General features: G+C 40.1%; 1 protein-coding gene across 12 annotated transcripts in view; it reads right to left on the minus strand.

The window, feature by feature from the left end:
* Positions 1-17,097, minus strand: part of PHF20 (PHD finger protein 20) — a 65,433-nt gene that overhangs the window by 4,838 nt on the left and 43,498 nt on the right. For all 12 annotated transcript variants that reach the window (XM_071759845.1, XM_071759846.1, XM_071759841.1 and 9 more), the window contains 6 exons: positions 15,683-15,781; positions 13,685-13,846; positions 11,238-11,407; positions 7,381-7,480; positions 4,220-4,415; positions 1,299-1,698 (listed from right to left, as the gene is read on the minus strand). In XM_071759845.1, the coding sequence (XP_071615946.1) occupies positions 1,299-1,698; positions 4,220-4,415; positions 7,381-7,480; positions 11,238-11,407; positions 13,685-13,846; positions 15,683-15,781 (1,127 nt within the window). The remainder of the gene's footprint in view (positions 1-1,298; positions 1,699-4,219; positions 4,416-7,380; positions 7,481-11,237; positions 11,408-13,684; positions 13,847-15,682; positions 15,782-17,097) is intronic.

Consider the following 17,097-nt stretch of genomic DNA (forward strand, 5'->3'; position numbering starts at 1 on the left):
AGACTGTCTGGGTCCTTACAGCTACCCCAGCTCAGCTCATCTTAGGCTTGGGGAGGAGAGAGACACAGGGGAGCTGACACACCAGTTTTTAGGCAGTTTGGGCAAGAGGCTCTGCAGCCAGACTTTTTTTCACAGACATTCTGCTAAGCCCACTCTTTGGACTTCACAGGCATCTGCTTCTCAAAAGTTACCATCCACTCATAGCTGGCTCCCTGTCAGCTTCCAGCCCTTAACCTGTGCATCCCAGGGAATGTCAAAGCCACTTGTAACATGACAGTCACCACCTAAAGAGCAAATGATTTTGCAGCAAGAAGGGATTTTTTCTGAAGGAAGCTGTTCTCCATTTCACTAAAATCTTCATTGAAGCATCTCAGAAAAAAACATTCCCACCATGAATAAACCTGCTCAGCAGCACTGCTGGTTCTACTCTCCTCCTTTTTTCATCCCTCTGCTGAAACACGACAGGATTCAGAAAAAGACCCTAAAAGACTGAGGAACTGCAATGTATGCCTTTCTGGGAAAGAGAGAGCAATCTCAATTTGATAGAGAAGTTAAAAAACCCACAAATTATAGCTTCTGTGTACATGAAATAAAAGCTGCACAGCCTTTCCATCAGAAAAAGAGGTGTTTCCCAGAGGCAAACATTTGTCAGGCCATATTTCATGTGACTTGGCACTAACTGAAGTAAAATTTTTCCATTGGGGCATAGAAAGAGAGACCTGACAGAGCTGAAAATGAGAACCAGGAGCTCAAAAGATGAAACTAAAGTGTTCCAGTGGGAAGATGACAGAACTACTCAGTTGTGAGTGTTCTTCAAAACCACTTCAGGCAGTTATTTTTTTTTTTTCACCATGAAATGCTACCTGAAGAATCTGGAACCAATTCAGTTAATATAACTATTAATAAAACCCCATGGGAACAAGATGGCAATAGGTAAATCTGGAGGGGCAGCATATTTGGTACTATCAGAGATGCTTGCCCAGTTCTCACTCACTTGCTGCTTCTGTTTGCTTTTATATAGAACACAAATGAAATTAAGCAGCAATGAACTGCCAGTGGACCACAAATGGTTTAAGGTCCAAAATTCCTCTTCCACCTAGGTTTTTTTTTTAAATTATCATTTCAAACAGAGGAGTTGATCATGTCTATCATTTTAATTTGTGTTGGCAACTGAAATGTAACAGGATAGAAAAAAAACTAAGCACAGATAAACTAAATCCTATTAAACAGGGTTGAGTTTTGCACTTTGCCAGGCAACTACACCCTCTGGGCAGAGGGGGTTATTTTAATACAAATACCTTAGAGTAATTGTGTTTGGATTCACTTTCCATCTTGCATATTTCTCGGTCCAGATTCCAGCCAAACCTCTCTGAGAGGGCATCATCCCCATTTTCCCTTATCCTGTTGACTCCATCATCCATGGCTGAGCCTCTTGTTTCCACAACCAGTCTCTGCTCTATTGCAGGGTAGTAAGCTCGAGGCTTCTGGTAACAGTGTTCACTGGTAATGTAGGATTCCTCCACAGAGGGAATGGTTGAGGGTTTCTCAACTGTCCCATTCCAAGTTCTATAATTTGCTGTCTCCTCTTTGCAACAGTTTTCCTCGATGTGAATGATGTGTTTTGTATGAATTTTTTCATCCACTGTAATGTGCTTCCATGGATGGCACCAAAGCTTTAGGTCAGGATGTTCTTTGTTTCTGTTCAAACAGAAAAAAAAAAAAAGTAAAACACCCACCAAATTTCAGCTTTCAAAACTGAGCAAACCATCCCATTACACTGAAAAATTAAGTGACAATATTTGAACTATTACATGCATTATTCACTGTAGTTAGTTAAGAACAGGCAAATATTCTGAAATAATGTCATTTCACTGACCTTAATTGTTCTGTTAGGTTCACTATTTTCATTTCTGTAACATGGTATCTAAGCCAAATGTTGGCATCAAGAATAAAACTGAAGATTAAATTTCAAATACAACTTTATATCAGCATTGTGTTTTCCTTCTATATCTGCAGTTTATCAACAGCAGAAACTTGCTTTCACTTGGATATTTTTAGCAGTATTTTAAACAATTAAGTCAAATAAACTGAAGCTAAAGTAAGATTTTAAAAATTTTAAACACCAGCAAACCAAAAAGACCCCTTCAAACCTATCAGTATAAAATTTTAGCCTGTAGTTCCCCAAAATGAATTTTAAAATTCAACCCACTGATCTTCTGCTAACTCCTAACAACAGCTGGGGACTTGGGTTTATTATTTCATTTAAAACTTTCCTTCAAATCAAGATGCTGAGCAAACTCTGGCTGCTTCACCAACATGCTAAAATCCCCAACCTGCTTCTTATAAATATTATTATTTTAATTGTTTTCAAATTGAGTAATTATTTATTCCAGCAGCAGGGACAACTATAGGTATCAGACTCTTACACAAATAAAATGAACAGAAAATGAGAGTGTTGTGTCTGATGCTGTTTTTCCACATCAGGCACTAAACCAGCAGTGAAGAGGAGAGCAAAGCAGAACCATCTGCTGACCCAGCTCACCTGCCACAGCCCAAAGGTGGCAGAACCAAGTCCTGCCCCTAAAGGACCCCAAGCCCTGCTCTGTGCTTCCCTGCAGACCTGGCAGGTGAATTCCTCCATCAGGCTGATCCAGCTGTGAGCCAAACAGAACCCTTTTCCATCCAGTCCCTGCTCTCCAAGCTGCTCTGCAGGAGCTGAGGGCTCAGCAGGGCCTGTGGGGGAACCCACAGCCCATGCAGCTGCCAGGATGTGCTCAGAGCTTTCTACAAACACCTCCAGGGACCGAGTCTCTAGGACACCCCTGGGGAGCAATCCTGAGGGTACAGCTAGAGAAGTGAAAGCCAAGGGTTCATTCCCAAAGCTTTCTGTTCCAGCTCCACCTGGAGTCATGTTTGGCTCAGGAAGGAGCAGGGCACAGCTGGAGAGAGGGCAGAGAATGGGAAGATGATGCACCAGGGAGGTAAGGATGAACAGACACTTAAACCTTGAGCAACCTTTTAGTTATGGCCTTCTGCAGCCTGGCTCTCCCTGCCACTGCACCAGGGTCACCTCTGACCCTTTGCCATCTCCTTCAAACACTGATCAACACCCTCCTGGTAATTTCAGGCAGCTGTGAAGTCACCTCCTCTCCTTTAGTCTCCCCTCCTCTGCAACAGCAACATCTTGGGTCTGCAGGATGGAAGGGAAAAGGAACAAAGTCTGGAACAAGCACTCAGTACTTGCCCACTGCTCCACAGCTCAGTGCACTGCAAATCCCAGTTTACAACTGGAAAGTCACACCTGAGGTTTTGCCATTTAGGGAAAGGCCTAAGGAGTGGTCTTACAAAATTTATGTTCCACCCTCCCCAAAGAGGAAAGAACTTCCAGATCTGGCTGAGGGATATCAGAATGGAAAACAAAACCCTCTGTTAAAATGCTTCTCTTTTGCTTTAAGCTTTCCTCCACTGTTCATTTCAGGTACTGCCTGCAGCCCTTACTGTATCACTACAATTAAACCTAAGGGAAAAGTTCTGAAGACTGCTGGACACACTAAAAGCTTTGCTTTCCAAACAGCTGCTGTAGTGCAATTATCAACCCATAAATTATGAATATGGAATTCAAATCAATTTAAAATGGCTGGATTTGAGTTAAAGTTTTTTCCCCAAGACAACTGTAAACAAGAAAGGATGCAGAAAACTTGATTTCTACACTGATCACAACATTTGGTTTTTTAATTTATATATGTTTGTAAAATTCTTTGCAAGGAAATTAATTGCCACAGGCTGCTGAAGGTACAAATGCTCTCCCAACTACAACACAGCAACATATTATGCAAACAAAAAGATTTGACTTCTGCTGGAAAAGCTAGGATTTAGAATTGCTGGAATGGAGAAGGCAAGCCTTGTGAGAATGCTGCCACAGGTTACACACTTATCCTCTCCCTGCTACTTAAATCTATTTAAGTGCTTTAAGAGAAGCTGGTATTAGCTTTCTCCCTGTTTTCCTTTCCCAACCCTTCTGAACACAGTCAATCTGCAGTCCCCAACATGCTCAGTTTTTAAACAGCCAAGTCCTTTTTCAAGATCATATTAGCATTTTGAAGTATGTCATTATATATCCACAAAGAAGCACAAAAAAAAAAAAAGAGTTTCCAGTTATTTCTTTTACTACTTGAACTGACATAGCAAACAAGCCAACTGATACATAAATGCTGCTTACTGTAATATGCTCATCTTCAGCTGCAGTCCATGCAGTACTTCTATCACTCTCTGTACATCACCAAGAAGCTGGTGAGTGGCTACTATCTTCTTGGCATTCTGGTGGGAATAATTTTCTTCCAAAAAGGCTAAGCCATGCATGTGACCATTGCTTAACCACTCCTTCTCATACCAGTACTTTAAGCTGGACCTCTGACCTAAAGCAAGAGTAATGAGGATGTTAAAATGAAGCATTAACTATGGCACAATAACATTATGGGCAGTAATTCTGATTATCTCTGAAGTTTTGCAACAGCTTCTTTTTATTAGCAGCAGTACCAATCAAGATCCTTTGATAGCAGACTAAGCCCTGAAGATATGAAGAACTTAAAGTGGGAAGAAGAGATGATAACCTAAGTCAAAACCTTGTGTCCAACTATAAAAAGCATTCAGATCCCCAAAATTCCACCAAAGGACATCTACACCAGGTAACTGCAGCTGACACACAGAAAGGTGTCACATTATCCAGTAACCATGGTTGTAATTAAAGCTTTTGTTTGACTAAAGCTGCATTTTGACTAAAGGAAAATGCAGCAAGAGGCACTGAACTTCCCTTTTCCAGTGATCTTGCTTTTAAGCATCAAATATCTATTGGTACAGCCATTCAAAAGTATATTTTAAAGGAATCAATGATGAGGTGCTGATGGGGGACTTGCCTAAGTCAGCCAATTAATAATGCTAATTCTTTCTTAGGAGGTTGGAATGTCAACACCAGCTGAAATGAAATTATGTTAAATGTGATAAATGTATCAGTAAAAGCAACTCAAGCAGACAAGCAAAATGGTTTTAGGAGGGAAGAGTGGAATTTGAGATGCCTGCTGAATTGTAAAACACAAACAAAAAAAATTCTGAGCCAAAACCAACAACAAACCCACAACACCCTGTAAAATGTATTTTACAACATTTATATTGTATTTATGTTTCTCAGCACCCTGAGAAAAACCCCAGCATTCACCATTCACTGGTCTGTATACAGCCCAGTCTGTGAACCTAAAAATCAGAGTTAGTGTCTGAGCACAGACTCAGAATGATGTGTGCATAAGTCCCCAGGATAAGCAGGTTAAAGCTGATTAGAAGTCTCAGCAGTGAAGCAACTAAAAATTGCTAAAAAATCATTACCAGGGAGCAGAACCAGAACATGGGACTGACTGCACCAGGTGCCCATCAGGCTGCATCACTGCCCTTGCTTTTAACTTGGGCACAACAAAGCAAAACAACTCCTGTTAGAAGCTGTACCAAGAAACAGGCAGAACTTGGTCACAGGTATTTATATGGTTTTGGAAGCAGCCTGGAATGGCAGCAGAGTGGTTTCTGTATCATACCCTGAATGAACACCTGTGGACATTAAACCATCCTTCAACACCAGTGCTCTGTCTGTAAAGGAGGAGAAGCAGAGCACCAGGCTGGGCAGGACAATACTCAGTGTTTCAAGGCAAGACCTCCAAAAACTCTCAAACAGAAAACACCAGTGGGAAGAATGAATTTTCAAGGCTGCAAGCCCTCAGTTCTTCAGGCAGTACACAGCAAACAAGAGATCTTCTGGGTACGGGCAGAACCACTCTGGAGATGTTCCTGACATAACCTCTACTAACTCAGACCCAGTAATTTTTGTGCTAGAGAAGTCACCATCTGTGACAGAAAAAGAGGTTCAGGCCACAGGAACAAAATGATGAATTTTGGAACTCCATGTTCATCTTAACACCAGAGATTTATCCACATGGAGCCCTCCCAGGGCAGTTTCCTCCTCACTCTGCTCAGAGGCAAGAAGTGTTTTCTTTGGAGGAGTTTCAGAGAAGACACAAAACAATATCCAATAATGTCTGTGGCATGAATTCAAGGCTTGAATTAATCTGTGGCATCACAGGCACCTTGGTAATGTTCAAGCAATGTGAACAAAATGACAGCTGGTACAGTTTTTAGGCACCATTTCACTAAACTTGCTTTTATTTCCAATAATATGAGTGGTGTTCCCACTCCCAGCATTGAACTGGGAAAGCTCCTAAATAAGAATTTGCTGAGTGGCCATGCCCAGTTTTAAAAGCAACTTCTCTGCAGATTCATAAACCCTTCTTAGATCATTTCAAGCCAACAGCAGATTCACTGAAACTGCAAAGCCAGTTTTGCAGCCAAAACATTGGTAAGTTTTCCTTTCCCAAGACAGAGGTAAAAATTTAGTCCCTATGAAAAAGTATGTTTCAAAATCTACAAAGCAACAATGAATAAGTAATAAAGCTGATGAAGCAAATGCAGTGTTAGTTTTAAACAGTTTTTACCAAAAAGCATTCTGATAAAGTTTCTTAATAAAACAGTTGAAGTGAGATGGCACAGCTTCAGTTTGCATGTGCAGGATAGTTCAACTTTAACTCAAATTGACATAAATCAATGTAAAATATCTTGGAAATATAGGGGTAAAATCCTGGATGCAAGATATTGTAAAAAAAAAAAAAAAAAAAAAAAGACCCTTAGCCTCAGCTGTGGACACATTCAGCCAGACTTCATAATGCATAAAGCAGGAAGTCAGAGAAGCTCCACATGGTAAATATAATTTTACCTGCTTATCCAATGGAACAAGGCATTTTAAAATATATAACGGGGAGAATGTTTTCCTCTGACTACCTCACCCAAGATCATTTATATTTGTATTTACATACATGGATTGCAAGTGCCTTTCCATAACAAGCACCAGCAGATCATGGCTGCTGGCAACCAGCTCACCTATTTTAAGGACTGTGTAAAGCCTGGTTTTGTTGGGAGCTGCAGCCACATCCCATATGATGTGCCCGTGGGGAGTCTTTGTTTAAATTTCCTGAGTGCTTTTAAATTCATTTTCCATAACCAGACAGTGCAATCTTCATTACTGGCCAACAATGTGTGACAGATGGTCACCACAGTTAAAACTTTCATTTCTGCTCCTGGCACCTGTAATTCCACAATATTGACTCGGGTACATTCACAATAATTAAAAATTCTGTATCTATGATTGAACTCAAATACTTACAATGGCAGATATAGGAGAGAAAATAAAGTAGTTTTTTCAGTATATATCTATAAAAGCACTACTAAAGCTACTACATATAACTATCCATATATAAAAGAAGGCTCTGTAACCTTAAATTTCTGTACCTGGAGGATCTTGGCAAATATAGCAGGTATATTTCTCAGGTACATTATCTTCCAGTAAACCCATACAGACTCCATGCTGCCAGCACAGACACTCTTCACACTGTTCAAAGTCAAGAAGTGCACATCAACAGAAATGAAGCCTACAGGAGCTCAATAACATTACCCCAATTAAAAGACACATAATCTGCATATTTTAAGACCAAAAAAAGGTGCATTAATACCCACCCCCCTCTTCCAGCTAGAAGCAAATCCATTACCAAACCAGACTACAGTAAAATTTGAACCTTTCCCCCACATTTTTTCACATGGATTTCTGGATAATGACAACAATTACAAAGTGGAAGCAGAGATCCTGAAAGGTGAAAAAATGTTCTCTTCAGAGATGAGAATCTTTCCCCAGACACATACACACATCATCACAGCAGAGATCAGGATGCTGTCAAATTTCTTAAGCAATATTTACTAAGTTATTCTGAATTAAAAGGTTCCTCCAAACAGTAAATCACATTCAATTCTAAAATCCAAGGGATATTTATGTCACACAGGACAAGCCACCACCATGCTTTACTGATACCTGTAACTCTAACATTTTATTTATTTCAAAGGTAGAGAGCAGGAATGGTTGTGACAGCTTTCCAAACTCCTGACATCCTTCTTGGTGTGAAGAATCACACTGGCAAAGACTGAATATAACCTGGCCCCACTTTTTAGCACAGTTATTGCCACTTGAAATGTAATCATAGTATTTAAAGCCATCCAGTTTTAGTGCAAGAAAAACTTGTTCCCCATGTTCTCAGCCAGTTCTTCCCCCCCACACACACTTTAACAGACAAAACCCCAACCATAGCCTAAAGACAACTGAAACATGGGACAAAACAGAAGAATTTTAGCTGGATTTGAAACTGGTGTCAGTTCAGAACGGCTGCTTTCACAATGTGAGACAATAACAAGAGATCATAACCTCTATTTCTTGGAGCAGAAGCCAAAAGCTTAATGCAGTGATCTTGTCAGCACTGGCAAAGGTTTTTAAAATGAGCTGAACCAAAGACAGGCACTGCCAGCAACCTCAGATGGCTGCTCTGATGCCAGTCTGGGAAATATCTGTGCTGAATACCATTTACACCATTGTTATTAATGCTCTTATCTGCAGCCTTTCCCCAAGCTAGGACAGACAGAAAGGGATATGCAGTGGTATTAAATCCATGGTCTAGGTGTGGAGGAAACAGAAGCACTGGGAACAAAGAATGTGACAAGTTAGAGAAAAATAGGCTGCTGAAATATGGGACTAAATCTTTTGCCTTACAAAATGGCTCAACAGTCCTAAAGCACTATGGAGATGTTTCCTAAAGGGGCTGAGGCCATTCTCCTTTCACAAAGACAGTAGGAGCCAGAGAAAGGTATCCAAAAAAGGAAGAAAAACAATTTAAAAAACAGACTGTGTGCTAAAAATAAGAAGGGAGCTCCTAGACCTAGTTACACTTGCATCCCAAAACCAGATCATATGGCACAGAGCTACATTCAGTGATTTTTCCAGGCAAATTTGCCCTAATGAAGCATCCCAACTTCTTTTTTTTTTGACTCAACTGGTATTTAAATTTCCACCCCATCAGGGTATAGGTCCTTCCTTCTATCTGCATGTCCTACACCACAGCCTGGCCAGGCTATTGCTCTGGACACACACAGATGCTACTCCCTGCCCAGGCAGCAGTTGGGAGCTGCAAGACAAACCAAATAAGAGATTCTGAGGAGGAAAAACATGCAGTGCTGAGCAATAAAACCTCTAACAAAGCTCAGCTGTGAAAGAAATAACCAAACCCACTGCACATTCATTTAAAGCTGCTTTTCATCTGCCAGACCAAAACTATCCAAGTCCATTTACATCACCTCCAAGGCCACCAAATTCAGCCCCAGAATTCACCAATGTTTAGGTGTAGAAAACAAAAGGAAGGAGAATGACATTTCATCTGGACTTTTTTGGGCCCAAACCTTACCCTACAGGGGGAGACCTGTCCTTCAGACGCACTTAATTTAAATGCAAAATTATATTTCTGTATCCTGGTGTAATAAATGGTATTGGTTATGCACAAATTGCCTGAGACAATTAATTAAGGCAAGTTGAAGTTAATGGAAGAATTTTTTGCAAAATGTCTAAGCTGAATTCTTTTGGGGGGAGGGTATTATTAAAGTCCTAATTGGAACAAACTCTCAATTTAACTGTGTAAAGTCTCATTAAACCTTAATGATCCCCCCCATCTTTCAGGAAAAGTAAAGGTGCTGCTTGTTTTTAAAATCAACGTTTTCCCTCATTATTTCCAAATTGCACAGGAATGAGCACAGTTCAAAGAGAAAATGACCATTCTCATACTCTGAGTGGAATGCACCCCCAGTCACAAGCATGGAGAAGCTGCCCTGGATCCCAATTTTGACACCAAATCAAGGCAGACTGGCAGACAGGCACTTGCTCCAGTCAGTACCCCAAGAATCTGCACATTTCAGTCAGATCTTGTGAAGAGGAATAAGCAGGGGCAGAATAAGCATCCCAAGGGAGACAAGTGCAAAAAAATCACAATAGTCTTCTAAAAACTCATATACTGAGCAGAACTATATGTCTGCAGAAGAGAGGGCAAGTCTAAATGCAAATTCTTTAGGGCAAACACTTCTGAATTGAACTTTCCAAGTGTCAAATTCAAGTCTCAGAGAGAAATAGGGAATGTAGCTTTCTTGTGAAGTTATGACATCTACACAGGATTCTGACTCTCATATAAAAGTCAGAGGGAAGTGGCAGTCTTGGCAATACACCTCTGAAAAGCTGAAAAGAAGTTCCTCCCATCAGAATTCCATAGCTGTGTAACACAGCATCTTTGCTTTGTATTAATGCTCTGTACTTAGAGCTACCTTGGGGCATTTCTACACCAACAACAGAAGACCAGACTGTACAAAATGTTTTCCCAAAATCTACAGGCTGACAGGAAGGGGTGGGGAGCACAGCATTTAGTACACTAAGCAGATCATTTGCCTAAACTACCTGCCCAAAATGCTACCAGCTCTTACTCCCCAATTCCTGCTGCTTCAACTCCTGCAATGAACACAGGTACCCACCATGCTCTTGATCTGTATCTCTCTTCCAGAGAGATAAAATCTGCCCTCCTAGGCAATTCTGGTAGAAGAACACAGCTGCAGTGTTTCAAACTTTGCAACACACTCAAGAAGTCCCCAGATTAGTTCAAACCAACCTCAGAAGCAGCCTACAAAGCCTCACAGGAAAGCCCTGCTGTGTCCTATCCATCTACATGAACCTGACACCAAGAGAAAAGCTGTCATACCTGCCAGAGTAAATGTCCATAAAACAGTATGGGAAGCCCAAAACTACCCAGTGCAGTTAGCTGCTAAATTTGACTCCTGAGGACAAAAGACTTAGCTGCATTAGTCCTATTAATTTCTTAAAAATAAGGCTGTTGATATTCCTGCTGCAGAAGCCAAGAATTCTTCACACCATAATTTAAGCAGGTTTCTGTCTCCATTCAAACTATAAAATCCACCAAAAAAGCAGCAGCAGGTGTTAGGTAGGTACAGATCAGCTTCTGCCCTTCCTCCTTGTTCCAAACACCAAACCAGACATGCAATTCCCAGGAAGATGCCAGCACCCATCCCAGGAAGGAGTCCCATAGCCTGGGATACACTGTATTGAAAAGCAAAGTTTTGCACCCATCGTAACAGCTGCTCATCCAGATTATTTATATCAGAGGACAATAATTGTTTATTTCATGTACAGAAAACACCTGTATTTCTTCAACAGCTTTTCCACTGAAACCTCCCACTACATTCACCAAAATCTGCATTCATCCTCCACTTCATACCTGAATCATGAAGTCATTTTCTTCTTTTACTTCACAAACACACCGAACAATCTCAAAATCACTTTCCTCAGCCTCTTCATCAGGGTTTGTGGTTACATCAACATCCTGACTGCAGTCATCATCACTCCAAAGCAAGCTGTCCATAGATGACTCACTCAGGGTGTCATCCTCTGTATAAAAAGTAATTAGATAAAATCCAATCTAATTAAAAAAGGTCAAATAACTCTCGAGACTTCATCCTGAGTATGCAGATAAGAATTTCTAAAAGCATGATTTCACTGTGTAATTTAAGGAACATCCCAATGTTATGACATTATATAGAAACAGTAATTTTATTCAAGGTTCCTACATAATGAAGTTTTATATTCTCATTAATAGCTCCTTCAAAGTATACAACTTAACAGCTTCTGTCATTAAAACTGTACTCTCAACATACAGTGCCTCGAGCCAAAGGCACAAAGTCTCTTTAGACAAGTAATATAATAAACAAAACCAGATTACAAACTCAAATAGGATTCTTACTACCATCTCAATTTGTATAGAATTGGGGCTTGGTACTTGAAGTGTAGAGCTCCAAGAAAGATACAAGAGCATTCTGTCTTATGAAACATTCCATCCCAAAAAACATCTTCTTTATATTCAGAGTCCAACTGAGACTTCCATCCTCCTTCAAAAATTATTATTTTCATGTCAAACTCCTGCTGAATACACATTTAACAATTCAGGGACAGAGCACTGCCCAAGGCTCTCTTTAAGAACACTCACTCCTATGCTACTTAAAACATTAATGCATCTCTGTGGATTGAATAAAACTGTCAAGAAAATCTTTCTTGAACAAACATATTAAGTTGACATCTTTATTTCAACAATATTAATACAAAGTCTACACCTCCATTGGGGATAGAATGGGAGGGCCAGGGGGAGATCAAGGATTTTCATTATCAGGGAATTACTCCAATGAAATGGTGGAAAATGGAAGGTAAAACCTGGTAGTCACTCTCAACCAGACTGCCATCTGTCACCTAGAGTGGGCAGAACTAGTTTGATCACTTAATCCCTTAAAACAGGACTGTATGAACAGAACCAATCTGTGGTTCTATTACCTTTAATCTTCTATGAACCAGATCTTTTGGAGAAACCTCCGTTCTTAAATTTAAGGGGCTGAGAACACAAGGCATCAGTTAATTTTCATGTTTATAAGTTTGATGCCACCTCTGAGACAGCCCACACTCCCCTGAAAGAAGGCAAGAGGTAAAGCATGCTGCACATTCCTTCCACACAGGTTTTATTACTACTTACACCAGATCTGATTTACACACTGCTGCTATTGGCATTACAAGTTCTGTCAGTGCAAAAAGCAGCCAAACAATTGTGAAAAGGATGAACATAAAACCATAAAACTATTTTCCACCTCTTTCAATGTCTACAAACCCATCAAAAGAGGTCTGAGCAACCAACAACCAAGTTACTGAACTGGGAGAATATGCTCAAAAATGCAACTGATCAGACTTGCAGAACAGGTTTTAAGACATTGTCACTACCTGTGCTCCAATGGTTTTTAATGTTTCCCCTTCTCCCTCTAGAATGGAATTAGCTGAAGTTAAAACTTTTACCTATTGCCTAATACCAAACATCGAAAGTTGTGTTAAAAAATAACTATAATAATTTTTAAAAATAATTAAATCAAATGGTGACCAACAATGTGTTTGTAGAATAAGAAATCCAAGGTTTCAGTCCAGAATCAAGATGCCTGAATTTCCCATTTCCTTCAAATTTGCAACTTTTAGCAGAAAGAACATAATGTTTGTATTCCTTTTTTATTGTATTGCGTGGTGACAAGAAATGGAGATGGGCCAAAATATTAAAAAGTATGAAAGCTGGAACACAGCAGCCACATTTTTATGAGTTCTGTTTATGAAATACTATGAAGACATTAATAAATAGTCACTGAAGAGATTCTCATTGTTATGAAGCTCTGAAAGTCATTATAACCATGTATTATAATGTACATATACAACTACAGAGAACCACATCCAGTGGTCTCTCAAATGCAGCACACATACTGTATAAAACTTGAGACAGCATCTCTCTTTAACTCTGAATGAGTTATTATTTTGAGGAAACCTTAGGAAATATGAAAAATTAAATTACTCAAGTCTGCATGTTGTTATTAGAGTTAATGAGGTGCTGCAAAAAGGTTCACAATGCTCTGAAATAAGGGCAACAGTCCTAAAACTTCTGTGAAGGTAAAGTCCAAACAAAAAGCACCAATATCAAACTTTAGCAAAGAAACTGGGTTCAACTTCTCCAGCCAAGGGAAAGGACAGAGTTCTGCATAAGAGGAGAGAAATTTGCATCACAGGCAGCAGGTTCCCTGTATGTTAGTGCAGTTCACACTTTTACTGGTAATGAAAACCATGGAGCAAAGCACAGAGGAGTCATCTCACCACGTGGTTTGGATTTCCCTCGGTGCTGTGCAGGCTCAGAGCAGTGGAGCAGTGTGCTTGGGTGGGCAGAGGATTTACTTGAAGAAATACATTTTGTGGCAACTGACTTTTCAGGAGAGAGGTCTTGTGAAACATCTGTGTTTTCTTCACTACCAGAGTATTCTGTAAAATTGCAGAACGTGTTGTTATTTGAAATCTGTGGTCAAGAAGAGCTGACAAGAAAAAACAGTACCATGTATTCTCATAGCAAGCACATATAATTCATTGAGACAGTTTCCACTTCAAAATGCCAGGACTTGAGGACTTCACCAGGCTGCTGAAATATTTACAAGCTTTCTAGAAGCAAGAAACTTATTGTCTGAACCAGAAAAATCTTACACAGCTCCTTCATCCTTCACTGCTGTTATGAGAAAGGCTGAAAAGCCTGGTTAATGAAACCTAACAATTCCTGAGGGTATCTCAAAGAATTTTGCATTACAGGCACTTCTAACACAAGCTCTGTCAGCTGGAGATCTCCCCCTCACATTCCTTGTTATTCACGTGGGCTACACACAGTCCCTAATATCACAGGCTACACATGGACAAAAAGAATTTTTGCTCTTATTTTCCTACTCTATGTACAGAACATGTTCCATGGGTGGAAAATCCCTGATTATGAAAATCATGGAGAAAACCCCTAGAGCATTTCTGTCTCTGCAGTTCCTGTTACCCCCTGGACTGTATAAAATCAGAGCTGGCTGCAGCTATAAGCTGTACCCTCCAATCTGTTAGCTAGAAAAAAACCTTTAAAGTTCCTGGACTGAAGAACCACAAGAGCAACATCAAAAAAAAAAAAAAAAAAAGCAAGCAACATTTTAAAACCCCAGGGTAAATGGGCAAGCAGTCTGAGGGTACTATTTGTGCAACTACTACATGAGTTTAGGAATTATACCTTGTGTTATATTTGAGGACATTATCTAATCAGAAACTCACTAAAATGACTTGTTTCAGTACAATTCTGAGCCAGTCAGCCTGTGGTTCTTTCTTCCCCTCTGTTCTCTCATGACAGCTTACCCTGTATTTCTTCATGGCAGCAAACAAAATGACAAGGTATTTTCTTTCCTGTTGAAGAAACTCCTCCATAAGGAGCTCTGGGTGAGCACATGATGCATGCCAGATGGAAACGTGCTGCATTAACAAGCCCAGGCATCCATCAATGGCAGAGGAAGCTGTCACACTATCTGCAAATATTTCACTACAAAAAGCTTTCAGAATGAGTTGTGATTTTCCAAAGGGAAGAATCCAATCACCAACAGCACCTGGGCCTACATATGAAGTTCAAAGTGTTAAGTGGCCCAAGGAAAGCATTCCTAAGCCATTGTAGATTAAATCAACAGAAATGTTCCCACTACAACTCTTTTAAGAGATGTAGAATTACATGTTATGAGACATGAACAAGGGACACAGAACAAGTACAGACTTTACATCAGGCTTTTACTTTGTTTCTCCAAGACTCGAGAGATTTATCCCTTAAAAAAATGAGGGTGTGACAGGTTTAACAGAGGTCACAGCAGGCTCTGAAATCCTACACTAAACGAAGAGGTAAGAAATAACAAGGTTAATAGCAGAAAAAAAAGAGGACCCATCAACTTCAACCCATCAGCCAAGGGCATGTGCACCCTCTATAACTGGGTAAAATTTTCATACAAGCACATCTGCACTGAACAGCCAGACTTGAGACTGACACAACTATTCTGGAGTTCAATTTATTCTGTGCCATTAAAAGCCACCACCTATCATTAATGATGCAGCTCGAGCAGGAAATAAAATTATCTTGCCAATCAAAATACACTATTAACCACTTACTAAATACAGAACTAACAGATTAATGAAGAACTAACAGATAATGAAGAAAGGAGTCTGATCTGCCATGCCCATTCTTAGGAGCATGGAACTGGGTAGTGGGCAAAACAAAACAACAAAGCTGTTTTCATCTACAGAAGAAAAAAAGAGCTTTACCAGGCTTAGTTCTCTTTTTCTTTTTTTTCTTTTTCTTTGACTTGGACCTTCCATAGTCTTTGGATTTTCTTTCTTTGTTCTTCTCATGTTCTTTAACAGCTGAAATTAGACAACATTCCAATTTAATTTTTGAGATATATTCTCACCTATTCTACTTAATTTTCTTAAAGACCTCCACAGCTTTGCAGTTAGTGTCAGTTCACTGCAAAAAAACCAAGTAAAGTGATTTGTAAGAATTCCCAGCTCTCATAACTGGAATGGCCTGGTTTAACTTCTGTTTTGATTGTCCCACAACAGCATCACAATAGAATGTGGGAGAAATCAACTGTATACCAATGCCCTTTTACTACTTACATGCTTCAGAGATTATTAAAAAACAAAAATGCTGGGGGATTTGTTCTATCCATCTTCTAAATTATTGTGACTGAATATTTCTGTAGCATTGTGACAGAAATCAGACAAGAACAGAAACTGCAACCCCCAGACTCCAGTACAATTCCTCAAATATTTTGTTTTCATTGAAAATGGAATAAACAACTGGTTCAGTTGGCCTTAATGGTTATTCTCTCATCTGTTCTCCACCCTATTTTTATGGGAAACAAAAACCCACTCCCTTTTGAATGATTGGTTGAGAGTTTTCAATCAAGTCTGTGCTGAAAGGATGCTCCCAGGGCACCCTGCTGCAAGGTCCAGTGCACAAACCTTTGGCTTTCCATATCCTTGCATTTCTTTACGACTCCTGTCTTTCAGATTTAGGTCTCTGCATATTACTTTCTACAGACTTACAGAGTTTCTTAAGTAAATTATCCTGACTCAGCTGAGAGTAGAGGTGCAACCCAAAGATCTATTATGAAAGGATGCTTTGGATTTGGAAAGGGCTCTGTTCTCAGACTGCTTAGCTGATCAAGCCACTCACCATCCCACTCAGAAACCTTCCTCAATTTCTGATCATTACCAGAAAAAGCAACTGAAGACACCCTGCACTATAAGAAATCTGCTACACAAGTGACTTAAGAGCCCCAACTGGTCTGTAACCACTACCTGGTCTCTAAGCACTCATGAAGCAAACCAGTAACACCAGTGTATTATATTAAACTCATCTCTACATGCTCCCAGTAAACTCCCCAGCTCACAACCCCACGTTACACATGGACAGGACAAACAGCTCCCCCTGAGAAGATGGAAATCTCAGTCACATTCCCAGCTGCCACGGGCAGGAAGGAGATGTGCTCTCTAGTTCCTCCTCAGTCTTCAGCTCTGTATCTCCCCATCCTCAGTCTTTGCCTGTCTCCTGCCACTTAGGCTCCTCATTTGGCATCCCTCATTAGGGATGGCTGCTAAAATTGGGCATTACCAGCTGCCACACAGACTGCTGATGGCAGCTGCCCAGACCAACTACTCCATGTCCTTCCAAG

The sequence above is a fragment of the Heliangelus exortis genome, chromosome 16, assembly GCF_036169615.1.
Source record: "Heliangelus exortis chromosome 16, bHelExo1.hap1, whole genome shotgun sequence".
NCBI classification, from domain to species: Eukaryota; Metazoa; Chordata; class Aves; order Apodiformes; family Trochilidae; genus Heliangelus; species Heliangelus exortis.